The 22,853-nt window shown below is 41.2% G+C and overlaps 1 protein-coding gene across 11 annotated transcripts in view; it reads right to left on the reverse strand.

Annotated features, from left to right (window-relative positions):
* Window positions 1-96: 96 nt before the first annotated feature.
* The window catches only part of NCOA7 (nuclear receptor coactivator 7), a 94,402-nt gene continuing 71,645 nt past the window's right edge, over window positions 97-22,853 (reverse strand). For 8 of the 11 annotated variants that reach the window (XM_048065604.2, XM_066994318.1, XM_066994319.1 and 5 more), the window contains 8 exons: window positions 21,769-22,835; window positions 20,025-20,193; window positions 9,700-9,847; window positions 5,283-5,408; window positions 4,681-4,833; window positions 4,055-4,150; window positions 3,324-3,397; window positions 97-2,433 (listed from right to left, as the gene is read on the reverse strand). In XM_048065604.2, coding sequence (XP_047921561.1) covers window positions 2,298-2,433; window positions 3,324-3,397; window positions 4,055-4,150; window positions 4,681-4,833; window positions 5,283-5,408; window positions 9,700-9,847; window positions 20,025-20,193; window positions 21,769-22,835 — 1,969 coding nt within the window. In that variant the 3' untranslated portion in view covers window positions 97-2,297. Of the gene's footprint in view, window positions 2,434-3,323; window positions 3,398-4,054; window positions 4,151-4,680; window positions 4,834-5,282; window positions 5,409-8,148; window positions 9,670-9,699; window positions 9,848-20,024; window positions 20,194-21,768; window positions 22,836-22,853 lie in introns of those variants that run through there. The other 3 variants (XM_048065602.2, XM_048065609.2, XM_048065610.2) reach the window with 3 other exon arrangements.

A 22,853-nucleotide genomic window follows, 5' to 3' on the forward strand; every position in this document is an offset into this window, starting at 1 on the left:
TAACCTGTTACTTAAGCTAGATCCTTTCATCTTTAAAAACGTACTCAGGGCTGTGAATAAAGGAAAGGATCAATAAAGGAAAGGATCTGCCACACGTTTCTGAATGCATAAATTCCTTTATTGAAAATATTGTGATAGCACTGCATTACATATATTCAATATTCATAGCTTCAAGGGTCACAGAATTCCAATTGAACAACACTGCTTTGAATATAGAACACAGCATTTAGATATGCTCTGACAAGTATAATATAATGGAGTACGTTGGAGAAGCAACAGTGAAATGTATGGAAAATGCTGAACTTGGGCATGGGGTTGTTGGGGTTTTATTTGTTTTTTTCTGTTTTGTTTTGTTTTCTGTTTGTTTTTGTTTTTTTTTTTTTTTAAACTAGTAAGTGGTCTGCCACCATAAAAAGAGCAAACTAGTAGATATTTCTGGTATCTTCAAAGCATTACGCTACTAGCAACTGGGAAAATATTTTACAGCATCACCAGTAAATTCATTTACGGCTGTAGTAGACCATGTAGACGGGAACGTGAAAAGCTTACGTGCAGCATGGTACAGACTTGCTGTATCTAGCATGGGTTGTAGGCTATGAAATTTCTGTGCAGAATTAAGATTTGTTAATGCTCTTGAAAGAAAACCACTGTCTTCTTTTTCTTTAAATACATTAAAAAAAAAAAGGGAAGAGCAGTAACTAAATTGACTTGTATTACCTCATTAATGATATTCTAGAATTAGGTTGTACTGTTTAATGCATGGAAGCACACTACCATTTCTAAAACCTGCCTTTCTCAGGACAACCCCGCATTCGAGACTAACGGCAGGAGAGTGTTCTAGTGTAGCCACAAAGTCTGTTTCGGTCAGCTTTGGATTGTGTAAATAAAAGCATAGCTTAACTGGAAAGCAGAATTCTTTAGAAACCAGTGAAGATTGCCATTCTCTGTCACCCTTTCCCTACTTGCCAAAATTTTAGTAGTACTGACCTTTTTAGAGTTTAGCCTAATTTTGTAACACTGACTCTTGTTGGTGTTGAGGGGGGAAAGAAGAAAATTATCCAATTATTTCATGAAAACAAAGAGGACAATTTCTTTGCATGTCAAATCCTAAGCCAACCCGTTGCTTCAAATCTTTTTCAGGAAGGAAGTCATATATTAATTACTAAGAAAACAACTGTTACACTAACATGACCTGGCCTGTTAGGGAAATACCATTCTTCTCTAAATCTTAAGATTGCATTTTCTCCTTAACAAAGCAGTTATTCAATTTGTAAAGAAATGCTCAAAAAAAAGCACAGTGGGTGGTTTATTTTGAATCATTTGGTGGTGATACAGAAAAACAATCCTCTCTTAGAAACGTCCTTCATAAACAGTTACATAGCACTAGGACAGATGCTCAGAGCATGCTGTCCCAATTCTGTTGACTGCACCAGAGCTGATACAGTCTATACTAGGTGGCAGTTTGCCCGGTGTCTCCATATGCTGCCAAAACAGTAATCTGTTAACAGGAACGTGGCAGCAGAGTTAATGAGAAGCACTAACCACCTTCTCCCTCATCTCCGAGAAAACCAGAATTATGCACTCAAGTGTTTCTGCCAGAAAACAAACCCTCTTATTAGGGTAAAATGAAAACCAAATCTCATGTACAAAATAAAAATATAAAAATTAACTCCAGAAATCAAAGAAATTGATTCAGAATAAATGCCAATGCCTAAGAAACCTACCTGAATAGAAATTATTTATCAAATTGAGGTCTGAAACATTAAAAAAAAAAAAGAAAAAATCATACCTAATACATTCACAAAAAAAATCTACTATACAAGAACAATAAATAAAAAGACTTTAAAAACATGTTCCCTTAAGTGCTGTGTACACCTACTTCTGATTCTTTTCCATGGCAAACAGTATGCTGTAGATTTTGGTGAAGTAACCTTTTATTTTTGGTTAGCATTTGTACACTGAACATAAATACACATGGAATGTACTAGACAATTATAGTTTCCCCACAGTATCTTTTTCACAGTTACAGAAGTTTTCAATTTATACACCATGAACGTTATCATAAGCATCATATCGCTGATGGAGGAATGTTGGAGGAGGGAGTAAAAAACGCCTCTGGTCTTTTATTGTTCTGTCTCCTACTGCCTCTCAGAACCAGCTCTGTTTTTCCTTGGTTATTTTTTGCGTAGTCATGCTCTGGTACAACTTGAGAAAAAAGCGTGTAACGTGAGGCAGCCCGCACCTTCTATTTTTTAAGTGCCTAATGGATCCAGTCCTTAAGGCAGTCAGTAAGCACTTCATTCAAATGTCCATACTTCTACATCCTGTATTATGAAATCTTCTTTCTTAGATAAGATGTCATTATTGAAGGTGCTGCAGGAGTTGCTTCGCCCGTGATACAAATCTGCATCTAACCATAAGCCAAACCGGCCACTATAAAGGAAACACACATCAGGTTTCAGGTCATACGTCACAGTTACATAAAACTGGAAGCTACAGAGGAGCGATACGGAAGAACCAAGGCAATTCTGAAAACCGCTGGGACTGAGCATGAAGGGCTTAACCCTGGCAAAGCACTTTCAAGTAAGCTTGGCTTTGTTCATACCAGCTATCGCAGCAGAACAGAGCCTTGAGCGCACACCTTCAGCGCCACCGGCTCTGGCTGCTGCTGGCGAGCAGCCTCTCGGGCATGGCTGAGGCCCAACTGCCCCACGGCGCAGGCATCAGGAACACCTCCCCAGCACTTTGGCTGTGGATGTGGCTCCTTCCTAGTTTAGGAGGAGAGGTGTTTATGCACCCCCAATGCAAACCATGGCCAGATGTCACATGGTGCAGCCTGCTGTCAGCTTCAGTTAGTTGCATGGCCTTAGTCCTTGATTTCATACCCACTGACTTCTGAAATTTAGGATCTGATTAAGCACTGTCTGCATCCTTGTTCTACGGAGCAACAGAATAACAACCATTTAACAAGGACCATGTGAGAAACCCTGGAAGTTTATGGCAAAACTGCCATTACAGATTATCTTCCAGCGGCAAACCTCTTCAGCAATGAGCAGCATATCTATCCAAAACATCTGGTTTTGTCAACCTCCCTCCCCCCAAAAAAGATTACTTGCCCAACATCAGTTGCTCTCTAAGCAATGGAGATTGCTCTATGTCTGTAACAGAAATCAGATTGCTGAGGTATCTGTCCTAAACAGTTTACTAGAATTAAGTTCAGCCATTTTGCTGATTAGTTTTTCTTGCAACTACCATTGTCTCTATTCTCATTAAAAGATAAAATAAAGCTAGCCATGCAATTTGAAAACCAAACATTTGCTCACCCTCCACCTCCAAGTTCCAGGGAGGTCATGTCTCCATTGATGAAGTAGGTATTCTCCCCGCTCCATTTGAATACCTGGGGGCGGGAGGAAACAAATACACTTGGATTGTGAGGATACTGGCACTCTAAAACTACTGGGGACTGACTTCCTAGAAGGTATTTTTGGTGCGGTCATTTTTAATTTTTATTTTCTTTTTGAAGGGGGAGAAAGAAGAGGTAGAAAGAAAAGGAACAACAGGTATTTAAACTAGGAACAAGACACCCTAGTAATTTTTAAAATTCTACTTGCATCTTTAAATCAACAGGCATTCTGTTAAAAATGGCCAATGTATTCAATACTGAAAAATACAAGCTATGGACATGAAGGGGTATTTCAGTGGCACTCTCATCTCTAGCTTGTCATCACTGTGATCCTAAGCATGCATGAAATTATATGCTACTCCTGATATCACTGCCTTCCAAGGTGAGTCTTTGACTCCTTACTTCTCCCTACTTCAGCCCCTCAATCAACTTGAAGCCCTCTGCTTACCCTCAGAGACTGTCCTCTCAGCACTTCAGAAAATTACAGCCATTTTTGTTTAAAGGATTGCACTGAGACAATGAATGATTAACTGCGTTCATCAACAGCTGGCACATCTTCTAAACTCAAATATGCTGCCTTCGTAAAATTTTCTCATAAATGTTTCAGATGTGGTATCCAACAAAAAATCTGAGAAATCGAACAGCACTTACCTTGAAATTTGGACTGAATGTGTAGAGGAATGTTTCACCAGTGCCATAGTAGTGGTCACTAAACCTGAAGGGATGTGTAGCATATGCTCCAAAAATCTGTCAGAATAAAAGGATTAATCTGTTTTCGAGAACTGCAAAATTCAAGAAAAATAAATTCAAAATACTTTCTGGTATTTCATTCTGAGCTGGTGTTTCATGTTGAAAGAAGCAACTAGTGCAATATACCAATTGAGCAAGTAGTCCTGCAAATCTTCTGTATCCTTCAATTTAAAAGACACATGGCAACAGGAATGACGACTCTAGGAGCTAGTGAAATACTAGACCTCCATTATTTGTGAGAGCTCGTTAACTGAGTTACCTACGGAAGATACTTCCATGGGCACTATTAAAAGGAGCACTTGTATTTATGGAACTATGGAGTTTTGTTTCTATTAGTGCTGATGTAAGTTTCCTGCCTGTAAGCTTAGTATAAGCAGTAGAAAATATAAATAGAATAAATAAAACACCAAGGCCTTCTTGCAGTGTGATGTTACTTCAGTAACACAGCATGGTTAGCACTTCATCATGTTTTGTTTTAAACAATGTTGCCCTTTCAGTCCAACCCCTGCACCACAAGCACTCCTTACCTGGTTGTCCATATCCTTGATGACAAGGAGAACCGGACTGTCAAGAGATGCCGATTTACGGTACAGAGTCTTCAGGCTAGTCCCGTGCTCCAGTGTGCTATATGCAAGCCGCCAGGGATATCCTTGCACTCTTGCAGGCAAGCGCTGGGCAAGCTGGGCAGTGAACAAGGAGAAACAGTTACATATTCAACAGGTTAGATCAGGGGTAGTGTCTTACAGACAATTCCCTCTCTGCTGTGGCTTCTGAATCCAAAAAAATGCTGCTGAGGTAGCAGCTGATGCCATCAGGTTAACACCTCAACCACATGCACATGGCCTTGTACTCCAAGCTCAGCTGACTGCACTCACATCACTTGTAAAAGAGTTTTCAAAACTGGCACCCCCCTCTCCAAGCACTGAAAAAGCTACCAGTCCTCAGTATCACAACTCAAACTCCACATAAGTTTTTTTTAGGTGAGCCAGTGCTGCAGCAAGCAGGACATTGCACGAATCTTCCAAACTCTTAAAAAGCATCAATATCACCTCCAGAAAGTAGAATGACCCACACTCAGCAAAGACAGCACCAGACCTAATAAGGTAACTTGCATTTCTTCCAGCCATACCTGCTCTATGTGCATATTCTCCAGGAGTGCGCTGTGATGCTTTAAGACAGGTAAAGTATCATCTTCTTCTTCTTCATAGTAACTGCAAACACTCTTGCGCCGTTTTGCTTCTTCTACAGTAATGATCTGAGGCGAGAGAACAAGGGTCCAAACTGAAAAACAGCTCTTATTCTGTCAGTCCTTCACTGAAGCAAATTAATTAAGCAACATACTCATTTTCTGTCATACTGCATGAAACAAAACCACTGTATAGAATGGTTACATCCAGCACAGGCAACCTTAGTAAGGAAATTCTCAAATGGCAAGGTACGAGACAGCATGGCTAGCACGGTCAGAACGTCTGCACACCCCAGGGACCACCCACTACTGTGGGGTCCTTTGGGATTAATAAACACGGAGGTGAGCAGGTGACAGCACGTGGTCAGTCTCAGATATACTTGGTCCCAAGTTTGAAGGCTAAAGCGCACCGACTTCCAAGGCACGCTGCACACATCTTCTCCTTGTGGGAATCTAAATGAGGACGCAAACTTCTTTGTTTTCTCTCATGCAGCTACTTGAAAATATTATTTTCTCAGGTGCTAATGCATGAGAATATGAAAAAGTTTAAAATTTCACTTCCCTTTTTTTCCAAACCACCAGCTTTTTCCTGTGGTTGTTTTTTTTTTTTTTCTTCTCCATTTGTATATACAAGCTCAAACAGATGCAATATTGCAAAGAGCTACAAACATAAATCAACTTTAACAGATATTTTGCGGTTATATCATGCCAGAAATGTACTGAGTAAAAATCTGAGCATCCAGTTTTTCCAAGTTTTTTAAAATACTCATTTTCGGAATAGTCAAGGTCTTTATAACATTCTTTGTTGAAAATAATCAAACAACTCTTAGAAAACTTTTATTTACCCATTTTCTTAAGAAATCGTGTGGAGAACACATGATAATATTTTAAAAGGTCAGTCAATATTTACACTTCTCAGGTGTGAATCCGAATACTTGTGAAACAGAAGCACAGGCTTCTCTCCCACAACTAGAGGTAGGCCACACGTGACCTTTTCCTGTAAAGCTGAAAACAAAACGAGAAGGCAAGTCCATACGTTTAACCCCCCGGTTTGTAGAAGTACACAGCAGCCTACAACGTGCTTAGAGAGACGGGGACACGCTCTGAGCCACGTGCAGCCTGGGCAGGCCACAGGTGCCAAAACGGGGCCTGGGCAAGAGGGAAAGCTGCTGATCCTCCAGTGCACCTCACGGGGCTGCAGGCGAGGTGAGATGAGGCACGCTGCACACAGCCGTGGGGTTTTGGCTGGGTTTAGGGCCCGGTGCCACCATGGCAAACAGGAAGCAGCAGCAAGGGCTCAGAGATGGGGCTGACGAGAAAAAAAGAGGAAGGAAGGAGCCTTAGCTAGAAAACAACCGGGAACCCTTAAATCACCTTCCTTCCACGATCTTGTTACCACAGCAGTTATCTTGGAATAGGAACCTCAAAATGTGGCTGAGGAGCACTCTGTGGGGCTTCCACATACCTTCCTACTAACGCTGCTTCTAAACATCTTTCACTGCACCCAAGGATTAAACTTGCACAACCCCCCCCACGCCTTCGCCACCGCTGCTGGAACTTGCAGGAGCTGCCAACTGCCAAAAACGCCCGGAGGCCCTACGCACACCTGCCCCGTGGGGGGGGGGGAGAAGGAAATGTAGCGGACAAACCCCAGGCGCAGGTTTAGCCACACCACAAAGCACAGAGGGGGCTTTCCAGTAGGACCAGGACTTGTGAGGAGCTTGCTGTGGGGAGGATGAAGCCCTGGTTTGCCAGCCACGCCGAGCAGCTCCAGGGGGACAAGAGCGACACCTCCGCTGAGCTCGCTCCGTCCAGCCCACGTTCATCCACCGGTGCCTCAACATCCACGTCAGGGGTTCGGAAAAGAGGACAAAACCCAGCCTGCACGATTAAAGTTAGGTGCCCCCGTGAAGCCAGGCAGCGCTGGTATTTCTGCCCGTGGTGCTGGAAGAGCCGTGCAGCCGCATCCTGACCCTCCAGCCCAGGCTCAGCCAGTCCTGGGCCCTTCAGAGATGGGAGGGAACCCTCTGTTAGAGCATTTCTCACATGGCCAATTTCACCGAAGGCTTGCACTGCAAAATTAGGCCAACTTAAAACAAACAAGCACAGAAACAAACCACCACAAAACAACCCCCCCTCCTCAAACTATTAAAGGAAAATGGGTCTTTCTGCTTGTAGCCCTGTTCTTTCTCCACCTCATGAATGTTTCTTCTTCCCTCCTAATCTCCTGGGCCATTATTAGTTTTAAATTGAATATATATATATTTTTTTCATTTTAAATCAGAAGTACCTAAACTCCTCTTACAAAGACTGTTCTCTAGGCTTCCTGGTGGCTGGGGGGTGGAGCATCACAGTAAATCAACAGCAACAGGTACCTGTGGGAAAACGCAACCAAACTTACAGATACTGGCAACCACAGAACTATTAACTCAGTTGTAAACTGCAATCCAACTCCAAACACACACAAAGCTCCCTCTTCCCTGCAGATGCCTGTTTAGTCTCTAAATGCAGCTCTTTTCGCTGTAACTGAAGCACACATTTGCAGCAACTTCACACTCAAGAATTGCAAAAAGAGTGAGATGCAAAATCAGATATTTACAGACCACGCAAAAGCAAATGAAAAGAATCAACAACTACAGGAACTGGATCGACAGCATCTTGTAAAGATTTTATGGGAAGGAGAAAGCAAGCTACCTGAGGCAGAAATAGTCTGTGTAAAGTTCATCTGAGAACAGCGTACGTTTTTTTACTAAGATAGAAGTGCTGGAGCAGATCCATGCTGTTTAAATAGGGACATAGTTCAACATACCTTCACTGAAGGTTCCTCCTGGTCAGGTCTAGCACAGTAAAGAATTTGAATATTCAATGACATTTGTTGCCTTTTCATCATCTACCAGTTTATTTTGCAGTATCTACTGTACTTCTGTGCTCCAGCGGCAAGAGCTCCTGCCCACGAGTATAACAGACAGCCACTGCCCATGACACACTTTGATAAAATTGCTTATATGCTTCTCTACAATCACACTTTCTGTTTCCCCAAAAGGGAGAGTGAAAGTATCACAGTAATCATGCCCAAATTTGGGCTTTCACCAGGGATTTCCTGGCAGTCCTACGATGATTTTGTAAAGCCTGAATACGTTACAAACAAAAGAGACACACCTTAAAACGATTTCCAGCCAATTCTTCCCCCAATACATATTTAAATAAAACAATGAGAGACAGGCTCCCGGTGCAGCTGGATCCCTCCCACATTTGTTCTTTGGATCATTAGTCCTTCCCCTTCATTTTGAATTTAAGGACATACAAATAGCAACCGATGAGTGAAATCAAATGTAATATATGACTGCACTCAGCTCTGAACAAAACAAGGACTGAAGACTTTTTTTTTTTCCATCCTGCAGTTCACAAAGCACCATCAAGAAACCACAAAACTGTAAAAATAAAAGCTATTTAGGATCAGAGATGCTGCTGCTACATTTCGAATGACAAGCTCCATTCCTGAGTTCTGTTTTTTTAGCATACTTTGAAAACAGAAATGCTTAAAAAACAGGGCAGTAGAATTTTTTGAACAAGTTTAAGACAAATAATCAGATCACTTTAAAAATCACCATCAAGCTACTTCCCATTTAGGAAATTATGTTTTGGTTTTTTTTTTTTTTTTTTTTAAACTTATCACACATCTGTAGCACAGCAAGTGCTTCAGGGTTCATAAATATCATTAGAAAAACATACACAAGCTTATTTTCCCTAGAAACTAGATTTTATATGCATGAGAAACAGACAGGTAGCAAACACATGCACACCAAGTAGTTAAAACCGACAGCAAAAGCTCCCAGATGAAAAAGCCAAAGTCTGAGTATAAAACCTATCCATCTTACAGCTAACATTTAAACTACCGTGTGCACCTAAGAAGCAAGGGTCTGGTATAACAACAACATCACACACCAATCCATTTCAAGGAGCACCAAGTTGGTGTTCAAACTGTGCTGGTGTTCACATGCATGTATGCTTTTTGGACAATTTATTAGTAGCATATAAATACAGTATGAATTTAGCAACACATACAACATGTGCCTGTATAGCTTTGCAAATGGCTAACATAACATAACCAAAATATTTACATAACTTCTACTAGTTGCAAGCCAGAAAACTGTTAGCTGTTTGCCTGCCATTTCTGGGGAGAGAAGAAAGGAGTACTGAAGGAATATGAGTACATTTGTGAGACAGCTGCCTTGAGAAGGCTTCTACCAGAAGCAACAAACGTTATAAAGAAACATCATAAAATCATTAAGAGAGCAAGTGCTGAGATTTGTAACAGGATGCACACTTGATACAAACATGCTTCACGGAAAGCACTCACCTCCCAGCTTTTAGTAGTTGGCTCACTGAAGAAGTTGTCTATCATATCAAGCTCTTCCTTTTCTACCACAACAAAACCTTGCTCTTTGGCATCCTTCCCATATATTTCTGGTGACCACTGAACAAAAAATGTGTACAGGTGATCCACCCTGTAAACAGAAAAGGAGAAAACAACCACTTTTCAGTGATCCATGAACCATGTACTGTCACATAGTACAGAGATGTCGCCCAAGGACAAAAGGGGACAGCCAGACACACAGGATACCCACATACTTCCACCCTCGCAAACCACACAAAGCAATAGCTCCTTCTACCTAACAGCCTGAAGCACTTCAAGGTTTCTCTGCTTTCTCTCCCTGCAATATATTTTTCTTTCTTTTCCTATAAACACAACCAAAGCATCATTGAAAGACTAAGTAGCTAAGACTAAGTCAGTCCCCTACAACTCATATTAAGAAGTCCGCTGGTTTAGTACTAGATCATGCTCACAAAAGTTAAATCCAGAAAAAAAAAATCACTTCAATAGTTTGACCTTCCACATAAAACAAGCCATAAAGTATCATCAATAAAGTCTACACCACATTTCTAGCTGTCCTCTAAAACTTACAGACGCTAACTGCACCACAATTATTCATTCTGTTACCATAAGGAAAACGAGCCGTTACTGACAGCTTGGTTAATGATATAATGCCAGCAGGGTATGCGTTTTCATAAATGTAGTCAGGTCTCAGTTACTTTCTTCAAAGAGATGTTCTCTGACAACATCCATAATGAATAGTGAACAAATTATAAAGAAACCATTTATTTATCATATTCCTTTATTCCAACAAATAGTACTGAAGATCAAAATTAAAATGAACATAAGCAAGTCCAAACGGGAATATGTTAGTGGATCCACTGTACAAGAAGTTGAATGCAGCAAAATCAAATGCTAATTAAAGAGGGCAGACATAAAGACAGCAAGTACTTTTGACACTGGATTTTTCTTCACTTATTCACCAGAAAGATTCTCCTGGCAATTCCCTGGTCAATAACAGAACAAGTAAAATCTTAGAGAATCCCAGACACTTTCCTATCACATTTCATGTTACTTGGATTTATAGGATATGCACAAACAATATGAGTAATCTTAACACACCATTTCAAAACTGTTGGATGCTGTTTACAAATATAATTTCAGGTGTTTTTACAATTAAGTCTATATTTTTTGTTCTACACTCCTACCAGTAAGGGCTAGAGTCTGACAGCAGTTCTAACTGCAGAACCGATAGTCCTAAAATGGTTGCCTGCTCACAATGGCTACATTAATTCCTTGTAAAAGTGATATCTGGGGGCTTGACTCACTTTGGCTTCAAGAGATTTTATGCCCAATTCCACTGCCCTCAAAGAATAAAGGATCAACTTTGCTGCCTCATGTCCTCCTAACCACAAAAAAAAAAAAAAGGAACAAATCAGCATTGCCATCAACTTTTTCCCTTCCCCTTTAAATATTCAGAAACATTTCTGTGGTGCCTGGCTACTAGATGTCCTATCTGAATTTAAATTTTTGTTATCAAATAAGAACTGTACCCATGAAACATTTGTAAGACACCCAAGCACACACAGCTGCAGTATGTGAACACCTAGTACTAGTTCCTCAGGCATCAAGAGCCTCCCTTCACCAAGAACAAGCAACATGGCTAACGCTGGTATACAACGCCAAAATTTCAGCTGTCGTTCATAACTCTGCACAACACGCACAAATGAGAGAGCTCAAGGTAGCAACGCACAAGCAATCAGCCTTCTGGATCGCTCCGGCCGGTACCTGCCTGGAAGAGGCTAAAGGAGGGTCTCGCTCCCCACTGTCAGGGGTTCCCCCACTTTCTAAGAAGCCGTATGACTGCTTACTAACTTGCATAGATCTAACACTAGTGAAATATGGAACATTTCTGAAAGCTGTATGATCTAATTTTAGTTAGGATCTTTTCCTCTAATTGCAGTTTTCCCACATCCATAGCTGACACAGCATGCCCCATTCCTCTTTGCTTTCTCCGCAGGTGCTTCAGAAAGAGCAGGATGGCAATCTTCTCACTAACTAATTTGAGTTTTAACTGAAAAAGGCATTTAACTTGAGCACTGTGTATTTCACATGCACTAATCCTACTCTGGAAAGTTAGCTACTTAATTCCTACAAACACTAACAGGAGAGCAATAAAACTAGTGGCTGCTGTTGCCTTGCTAAGACTGGAAAGCATGCTCATGCAGGTGGACGTAGGAGAGCAGCATTCATTCTCCCATCACGGAATCACAGAACAAATTTAGGCAGTAAGGCACCTCTGGAGAGCACCTAGTCCAATTTCTGTTTGAAGTAGAGCCAATTTCCAAGTTAGAGCAGCTTGCTCGGTCTTGTCCATCTGCATTTTTGAAAATCTCCAACAGAGTTTGCACAGCCTCTCCACGCAACCTGCTCCATGCATAACCAATGCCATGTTGTTTTTTTTCCTTTTACGTCTAATTTCCCCTGATGCATGCAGCACCTGCAAAAGGCCTTCTTCATTTTTATTTTAAATTTTAAACCAGGTACCCAAAAGAAGAGGGGCATAGCCACTTCCCCCAAGCTGCTTACTGTGCCCTTCCTTATATGAGCCAGCCTTCATTAATGCAAAGAGCCACGCTGACTTATGCTGAGCTTGCTCTCAACTTCCCCAGCTCCTTTTCTGCAGAGCTGCTCCCAGGCCACCCGTCCCCAGACTGCATCACTGCAGGGGCTGCCCCACCGCAGGTGTATAGCTTTGCATTTGCCTTCTCTGAATTTCCTGACACTTCTGTCAGCACGTTCTGCCTCCTCGTTGAGGTCCCTCTGACTGGCAGCCCTGCTCTCCAGTGTATGAACATCCCAGATTTAGTGTCATCCCCCCCAAATGACAAGGATGTGTTCTATCCCATTGTCCACACCCTAGATGAAGACATCGAACAGTATCAATCCCCGAGGAATACCACTTGCACCTGGCGTCCACTTGACTACCTATTGACTTTGAGCCCTGCAGTCCAGTTTTTCATCTACCTTGTCACTTACCTGTCCAGACAACATTTTTTCAAACTTGACTGTGAGAATATTCTAGGAGATTAAGTTCACTAACACCACCTTTTGCTCCTTCCTTGTTCACAGAGCTCCCCATCTCATGACAGAAAAGCTATCTGGTTGGGAAAGCACAATTTGCCTTTGGTAAATCTACAACAGCTGTCTCTTGCCCTCCACGTGCCTGGAAATGGCTTCCACAAGGACTTGCTCCATAATCTTCCCAGAGACTGAGGTAAAGATGACTGGCCTGTGTTCCCAAAGGTTCTTGATTTTTCAGAAGATGGTTGCGGCATTTGTCTTCCTAGTTATTAAGGTCCTCTCCCAATTATCATTACCTTTCAGAGGAAGACAGAAAGCAGCCCTGTAATAACATCAGCCAGCTGCCTCAGTACACTCAGCAGATTTCCTGTCAGGGCCCATGGACCTGTACGTGCTCAGTTTCTCTAAGTAGCCTATAACTCAGTTTTCCTCTACCATGGGCAGATGCTAAATAAATCCAGACTCTCTAGATTTAAAAAGCAGCAACACAAAATGAGAAATAGCTAATTGGAGAAGGGAGGTTGTTCTGAAATGGGATGCAGAGCATCCCTTCTGTGTTAATAAAACTGTAACATTATGTTAGGCTGGTATTCCCAAGCTACCAAATGGGGAAAAGAAAAAAAAAGCCACTGCTTGGGAAACTCTCTTACAGCCAACCTGAGACCTGCAAAGAAATGTATCCTAGATCTCAGTAGCTGTTCTGGTGATCACAAGCTTACGAGCGTGTCATGTACTAACAAGAAAAACCAATAAAACAAAGTGCTGGGAAAGGCCCAAGATCAGAAACTTGAAGTTAATCACTCCAGAAAGAAATTATTCAAAAGCAAAAGATGATAATGAGAATCATTCAAAAAAATACCTAGGAGATGCAAATCAAAAATGAAAGATGGAATACTGTTTAAAGAAAGAAAAAAAAGGGGGGGGAAAACACCCTTGCTGCAGACAGTTTAGTAGCAAAGTGAAGGTGCTTACAAATATACCCATAGTAATGTACGCACAGGGGGAACAAAAACATAAAACAAGTTTACAGTGAAGGTTATAAATTCAGTAGAAAACTCATCCTGTAAAGAACATAACTTAAAAACCACGACAGTAATGTCAGAGTTATTATTTTTAAGCACTTTGTGAGCAACCTGAATCCTAAAAATTGTATTTGCCGTGCTCATTAATGAAAGAGCACGTTACCAACAGTCATCTGAAAGAGACAAATTACTCAATACATATTTTGATTTTATATTTGAGCAACCACCAAGTGAAATTTCTCAATAACAGTGATGATGAAATACTTTATGTTCCTATAGTAGCTATGAACTATATTAAAGAGTAAAGAGAAGATATCGCTTTTTTTTTTAAAAAAAAGAATTTTCCCTATGCATGCAGTCTATGTTTTAAGTTTAAGTTTTAAGAGAGATGGGAATCAAGTCTGGGTAGGTGATGCTGATTTTTGATAAAACTTCAAATACTGGGGCAGCTCTAATAGTTTGGGAGAAAACTAGCGTTGGGTAAACACTGTGCAAGAACAACAGTAATGAAAGAGAGAACTATTGCAACCATAGTGTCCTAATTATAATGGAACAGCTGAAATATCCCTTGATTAAACAGAACAGGAATCTCAAAACTAATTCAAAAACTAATTGTTTAAATGAGTTTTTTTGTTTAAATGTTTTGCTGACAGAGATTTGACATGTAGCAATACCATGTGCTTAGGCTTCCATAAAATATCTGATATGACATCAAATGATGATTTAATCCATAAAAGTAGAACAACACAGGAAATATAAGTTAGTGACTTCAAGTAAATCACAAGTGCTGCTGACAGACAAAGATTTCCAGCAGTGGATGTGTGTTAAGATCACATCTTCATCCCCAGATGAACATCTGAAATCATTATAGGTCAGTGCCTAAATTGTTTTAAAAAATCTCCAGATGTGGAGACTGACGACCTCTGTTATAGGAAGGGCTTTTCCCTTGGGGACAAAGAGGCACACCTCTACCAGAACTTTGTAACACTCAGCAAACTCTTCCTCTGCTTTATTTCTCTCCTGTGCTGATCAGGCAATGCCACAGAGCACCAGAGCCAGCAGTGTAACATGCTTGAGCCGTGGGGAGCTCCCAGGGAGGGACCCCTAATGTGATCTACTTCAGTGCTTCAGTAGCCTCACTACTAGAAGGACCAAAAAAAATAATAAAAATCAGGACCAGCATTTTTATTAATCTGATTTTATATTATTTTCATATAACAGGTAGCTCAGAAATGGCATTTTAGCCATTCTAAATAAATCAAGAAAATTTCTACTCAAAGAGACTTTTCACATCAGAACAGATTGTTTTTCCTGCTGCTGGAATTGCAGTCCAAAACAAAACGAAATTCAATTTGTTTCTTACCAAAAGAAAGTGTAAACAGCTCAATATTCTTCAATCAGAAAAATATTCTCCCTGAAAAAAGTCTGGCAGAAACAATACAATTATTGCTGATAAAATCAGTATAAGACAAAAGCTTGGTGGAATATTTATGCCACTGCACTGTTTAGTAAACTGGGCACAATCAGGTATGTATGTCAGTGCAGCCTAGCACAGGAGGATATATTTAATAACCAAAAGCGGAGGGCATGCTTGCAGGATGGCTGCTTTGTCTTTGGCAGAATGACCCTGGGATAATGGTTCTGAATTTTGGAGCAGGAGCTCTGCATTAACACGCTGATGGCAATACTTTGTGCAGTCCTTGAATGAACAAACAAAGCAAGGTTCTGTGGAAAAGAATGAGATTGTGTTGGTTTGGTATCCGACACTTGGGTGAGAACTGCTGGAATACTCTGCTCACAGTACTCGATTCAGGAGTCCTGCAGGTGTCCTAGCCTAGACAAAGAGCCGCAAAACCAACAGCAAAAAGAATTACATAGTTTACAGGAGCAATACAGGAACTGAATCCTGGTAATAGATACAACCACATCCAGGAACCAGAAGCCAGAAAAAGTAGGTACGCAGAGCGCTGAAAAAGAACATTTTTTAAATGGCGAAGGCAATTATCAATAAAACGTATTAATCAACTTGTCAAGCTACTGTTGATTCCTGAGAGGGAACTGAAAATGGTTTTTCTTCTAAAAGATGTACTTCAATTCAGGACTTTCCAAAGTGACATCATCACCACCATAATACGACTACATCTGACTTCTCTGGGGTAGAGGCAAAGAAGTTTTCCATAAATGAATGATTTCAGGTAATTAACGGGTGAGAAGGGTTGTGTATCCTGATGATACATGTGCAAGGGCTCCAAGTCCACTTGCAGCTCCTGGCCTCAAAACACAGAATGGCTGAGGTTGGAAGGGACCCCTGGAGGCCATCTGTTAGACTCCTGATAAATAAGATATCAAAGTACTACTTTGTAGTAGACTACAAGATATCTAAGAGTACTACTATACTCATACAAGGATAATTCAAAAGGAGTCTAAATCTAAGCTTTATGTTACCTATTCCTCTCCATTAACAAGGGCACAGAAGAGTTACTTCACCATAGGGATCTTTTTAATCATCACCTCTTTATGCAAATCGCTGTGTAAATGCATGGAAAGCATGCAAGTATTGACTGTAGGTAGTTATGCTGTAAGTTCTTCAAGATCTCAACTTCAACCCCATTAAATTGAATGTTTTATGCACTAGATATGAAGAAGAGTCACAACAAAGCAAAATCATGCTCTACCAAAAGAAACAAACTTAAAAAAACAAACACAAAACAAACAAACACCACCAACAAAAAACAACCTTACCCGACTCCCCAAAACCAAACCAAAAATCAATGGGGACGAGGCTAAGACTGAAAAAAGGAAGCAAGGCTCAAACTCTGCTGTTTTCCTCTTTGAGAATCCTACCTGCTCTCACAAAAAGTAACCTCCAAGAAAGTGGATGCCCTCTCAGCAGCATGATTTTAATGCGATGCATTTTAAATCAACACAAAATAAATATATTGATTAACCAAATATGTCTGCTAAATTTATATTATAGATAACCAACAAATTTACTTCTTGACTGAGAAACTTGTCAACACTCAAATGAGGAAATTATTTGCTAGGATACACGTTTGTAAAGCAAAATTATGCATTAGTATCTCTGTCCCAGCACAAGACATCCTCCTCTGCAACAGCTTGAGGAAGTCTGTGAGTGACATAATTACTCACCTACTGCTACTCAAAATCGACAAAGTTAGAAAAAGTCTACAATTCCTTCTCAATATCCTTAAGCACAAAACCACAGAGCGCACACAGACTCACCCTCTGATACTGTAAGCTACACCCATTGCAAGGCTTCTCAGCAAAAGATTCGATCTTTTCATTACTGTCCAAAACCTTGAGTGCCTCTCTGCTCAGACGAACAGTTACCCTGATGAGAAGCTGCCTGAGACTGGGCGATCCTTATATAGGACAACAGCGATGTCCATCTCCCCCATTACGTGCTAAGACGAATGCCTCTGTGATTAAGCAAAGCTACACAGAGCAGCCCCAGAGTCGCTGATTAACTCAGCTGCGCTGCTCGGGGTCATCAGTGTCACTGGGCCACCCACAGCACCCTGTGAAGTCACGTATAGCGAGAGAAGAACTAGAAGAACTTATTAATGCCCTTTATAAAGAAAATCAGCCAGCACTTTTCCCTGTGTAGAGGAAAAAAAAAAACTTTTTAAAAGGAGGGTGTCCCTCATCCCCCACTCACTCCCCAACATGCAGCTTTACCGAAGCCTGCAAAGGGCACAAAAGCAGCAGGCTGTTTGCACGTGGAACGGCAGCTCTGCTGGGAGCAGCAGATTACAGGGCTCAGGGTGAAAACAGAGTCATTTTGGCAACTGGTTACCAAAGCTGGTTCAACAGCAAACAGTAATAAGTCACAGAAAAATACAGTTAAATGACCTTACAGCAGCCTTCCAGTGCCTGAAGGAGGCCTACAGGAAAGCTGGGGAGGGGCTCTTTGTCAGGGAGAGTAGGGATAGGACAAGGAGCAATGGCTTTAAACTAAAAGAGGGGAGATTTAGATTGTGCCCATGAGGGTAGTGAGGCCCTGGCCCAGGTTGCCCAGAGAAGCTGTGGATGCCCCATCCCTCGAGGTGTTCAAGGCCAGGCTGGATGGGGCTTTGGGCAACCTGCTCTGGTGGGAGGCGTCCCTGCCCATGGCAGGGGGTTGGAACTGGGTGGGCTTTAAGGTCCCTTCCAACCCAAACCATTCTGTGATTTGGTGATTTAACTTACACAGTGATTATAGACGTGCACATTAATTTCTTCACAATCTCACTTTTTTTGTTTATTGATGGAAACATGAAGATGCTGCACAAGCTACAGTGACAGCAAGTATTTTCTTTACGCTGCTTTATGGCCAATGAGACGAGAGGTATTTTTGATATTTTCCTACATAACTTACTAAATTTAAAGATATTTTGAATGCAGGTTATATTTATTTTGAGATGTTGCATCAAAAATACATTGCAGAGCTATCCCAAATAGCGTATTGTCCGTGACCCTCTCAAGATGCAAAACCAGTGATCACATACCTTGTAATACGAGTACCAAGCAATACCATCAGTGAGCAGGGAACTACACAGTTTGCTTTCAGATATGTCTGAGACTTCAAAGAAAACACCCACTTGTTAGGCAAATACATATCTTGCATTAAAATGGTGGAGTGGGTCTCAAGTTTAATTTTTGCCCCAGGTTCTGTGCAACCTTTTACACACCCACGTGGCGTTTAAACAGGCGTGTGTGAACATCACCGGAATGACCCAATCTTGCAACATGCATCGCTATTTTGATAAAGATCCAAACAGCAGATGTGACAGCCAAGATTTGCCTTGTCAGCCAACGTGACCAAACACTGCAATAGCTCACTTCAGAAATTAATTTTACTGTTCTAAAAACTGAAGCATAAACCAATTATCAATGCGTAAGTTTGTGTATTAGTTAGATCCTCCCGCTAAGAATAAATTTTCTGCTTTTACAACAAAAAGTACAGAAGCTACATTCCCACTTTGTTTAACAGATTTAGCTGTTACACAGAACAATGGTCAGAGACAATCTCAATCCCGGTAGCTTTATTCAACACCAGACACGCTATCTCCAAAGCAATAACTGACCTTGCGTTGTGTTGCAGCATCACTCTAACCCCTTGAAGTCTTTACTTATACACCAAACCAGAATTTTCTGAACCCATACTTTTGCAATCCCTGAGAAGCCAAGGACAGCAGATAACGAGCAAACCAAAAGCTACCTGCAGCTACACTCCCGAGGGCCACATTCCAGCTGGATTAAACCTCTCCCCCTCCTCCCGTGTCAGCAGCTTCCACACTACTGGTTTGCTTAAAACACTCATTTCTAAAATATATGAAATAAACATTAATTTAACACATATACTACAAATTTGAAAATAAATAGTCTGATTATTTTTTTTTAAATATAAAAATGAACTACATCTTAAAGACACACCACTGAAATTTATCACAGATTCAGATTCTTTCTTTCTAGTATCTATTCACAGGAAGTGTGATCACTAATTTCTGTATTTTGGTTCATCAGCAGAGATGAGAGTTGCTCTTGCTGCCTTCTAGCAAGAGAAAGGCCAGGGATGTGATGCCTCACAGCCAGGGAAAATTCCTGGGTGATTTATGTGGAAGAATCACAGGCCTTACTTTTTTTTTTTTCTATAGTACTACTCTTTATACATATATACCCAAGGGCACAGTCCATTTAAGTAGATTTTATCACAAAGTGATGTGTGGGGTTTTTTTTGTTTGTTTGTTTTCATGAGCACAAAGTCAGAAGCAGCCACACCCATTCAGTTAGAAGTGTCTCCCTTTTCCACTTCTTGTCCTTTGCTCATGTGAGGTACCTATTTTTAACACTGGCACCTTCGTGGATTCCTTGGCACTTTTGCAACCGCTCCACCTTTCCCTCACCTCCTACACTATGCCCAAAACCCAGATGATTCCCCAGTGCTTTTATCATGAGCTAGTAACACGTGTATCACCCTTTTCATCTTCCACGTGACACTTACTGCCTTCTTCCTTCCCTCTGGAAAGTATAACTAGACCAGCAACAAACATTCCTTTCTCTCTCTGGCACGCAATAAAACGGGGGCACCCCTCTCCTCATCTCAGCATCCTTGCTGCATTTGACACCGTGGACCACACAGGGGAAAGTCACATTCAACTCTAGAAAGCACTACACATTTACAAATTAAGTGCTGTAGCTTACCTTTCCCGAGGAACAGCAAACCAGTACTCTGGTTGCTTTATCTTTTTACTGTACTGTTGAGACATGGTGGTGCTCTGAGACACAAAGGACTTTCTCATGGGTTTGCCTACTTTAATGCACAGAAACATTGGAGGAGTTTTGCTCTTCTCCTCTTTTGAAGGAAGCATATCTGAACAAGAGACAGGAGAAATGGACTGTTTACAGGACAGCACAACTATGGCAACTGATAAAATATCGGCACAGAAGACTCAATTATCATACACAGAATTAAACCTAATGTCATTAAATAGCAAAACCGGTTTAGCAAATCCTTGCTCATTCTATATTGTGGCTATTTATTCCCATTTCATCAGGGCTGTATCCCCCTCAGTTGTACAGCAACGTACAGAATAGCACTGCAGCTCACATCAGTATGACAATCATGCTGGGTGCAAACAGCAACATGAAGCAGGCAAGGAAGGGGGCAGCAGAAGAGAAGACCTTGACTACCTCGGTCATCACAGCCAGCTCAACACACCGCACCACAGCAAAGGGTAATGCCACTGCTGTCTCCCCTCCTGCTAGATCCCTCATTCCTACTCCAGTGTTTGAGTGGGTCCAGGAAACTGATCCAGCTAAAGAGCAACCGTGCACGCACACCAAGCCCAATCAGTTCCTCCACTGTGATGGTCAAACAGCCATACCAACACCTTTTGTCTGCACAGGGGGGACAGGGTAAAACATAAGAGTGGTGTAAGTTCTTAAATTGCCAGTTTGACAGAAAAAAATGTTTACTAAACCGTAACCTCAATTGCACTGAAATCACTGCGTAAGTTGTACACATACAGCCATCTTCTGGTTTTGCTGTTGTTTTCCTATGAGAACAATCATCAAATGCAACTAGCAAGACATAAACCCTTCCAAAAGAAAGGTAAAATTATGTTAAGAAAAAATGTTTTTAAAATGAAGACTTCCGCTCTAATTGCCCTCCACCACTTGACGTGGATCGGGGGGATGCCCCTTAGCTCACTAGGCTAACGCTCCGGGATGGACTAGTGCTCACACGTCCCGAGTAACAGTAGAAACAGTAGTATGCGAATGTGCTACCTACAGTGAGATTTCTTTTTCTTATATGCTTTCCAGTAACTTCCTGAATTTTACTTACAAAAAAAAAAAAGACTAATCAAAACAAAAGTATCAATAAAAGACTCTACATATCCTCCTATTTATCACTTCTTTAGGCATTTCCAGAGCATCAAAGCCACCCAAAAGAGACAGCGACAATACTAAAGGACCCACTTCACAGCAAAGCACTGCTATACACACTGTGATGGATTCTATCAGAAATACACTGAACAACATCACTGAAGAACGAGAAGTTATGAATATGGAGTGACAATTCCTATGCCATGATGCATCCCTGTCAGTATTCCAGCTGGATGACATTTTATTGTCCTTCTTAAAGCCAGTAACCAGCGGTGAGGTTTATATGAGGTGAAGTTTATATAAACAGTGATCACCGAATATGGAAAGAGCGTGCAAGCTACTTATTAAACTAGAAGCTTAGGGAGTTTAAAAGTGTGTTTTTTTCTTCTAAATATAAAATATATATATATTAAATCAAAATATACAAGATTAAAAACAACGAAAAAGACCAGTACTATACATAGAAAGCGGAAATTCAGAGCAGAAGGATATCAATTCAAACGTTACCGTCACAATGCTGTCCAAGTCTCAGAGGAAACAAGGATAACCAGAGACCTACCTTCAATTGGCACTTGAATTTTCTGCAGCAGCCACAGTCTGATCTCTGATTGATTGTCTAACTGTGTTTCTTGACAGGTCTTGTCTACAGCTGGTACTAATGAAGAGTCCACAGACTCTTTCAGATCCTTTTCCTCTGCTGCTGCTGAGCTGATTTCTAATGAAGGTGCTTTCCTCTCAATGCAGCAGGAATCAAGCTCCATACTTTTAACTGTATGGACTTCATTAGCTTGGGACTTTGAACAGCTAAGTGTAAGGTCTATGCCAATTGCTTTATTGTTTTCACCTTTCTGGATTTCAGCCTTGTGTAAGTCTTCAGATGACTGAGACCCATTCCCATCTTTATTGAGGTAAAATTCGATAAGTTTATCTTTCTCTAGCTCTTTCTTAGTGTCCAATGCAGTCTCCACCTTACCTGTCGGGGAACTGACACATTTGTTTACTTCTGGAATAACATCTTGCTTTTCACACAGCTCTAAGTCTAAGTCAGCTTTAGGTTCAACACTGTCCTTTTTTTCCAAGGAATCAACAGTCAAGTGCTCCTGGACTTCTGTAGCGGATTTGGTTACCTGCTGCTTAGTTCTCCCCAACTCCTTGGGGTCAGCCAGCAAGCCTTCCATTACTGAGATTTTCCTGTCCAGCCCTCTATCCACACAAGATGATGTCTTTTCCAGTTCTACGAAATCATCCCCTCCTCTTCCCAAAAGGGAGTTGTCTTTGGTTCTGATGTCTGAAACGTTTTTTTCTCCAGAAGGCTCCTTGGTACGTGGATCCACAGCAAACTTTTCCAAATGCTCAGTGGCAGTGATATTGTTGGTAAACTCCAGTGACTTTGATTTGATTGAACCTGTACTCTCAGATGACTGAAGAACTTCAAAATCAGCAGACTTTTCCTTATCTGAAGGTTTTATCTGTTTGGCACCTGGCACTGTGGATGAATCCCCGTTCTGTTGCCTCTTTTCCTTGCTAAGGGATTTGAATTTGCTGAAAGGATTGATATCTTTCTCAGAGGAAAGGTCTTCCCATTCTCCTGGCCTGTACAGAGGACAAAGATCCTTTGGTATGTCACTGCCAGGGGAAATGGCG

The sequence above is a fragment of the Anser cygnoides genome, chromosome 3 (genome assembly GCF_040182565.1).
Source record: "Anser cygnoides isolate HZ-2024a breed goose chromosome 3, Taihu_goose_T2T_genome, whole genome shotgun sequence".
Lineage (NCBI taxonomy): Eukaryota > Metazoa > Chordata > Aves > Anseriformes > Anatidae > Anser > Anser cygnoides.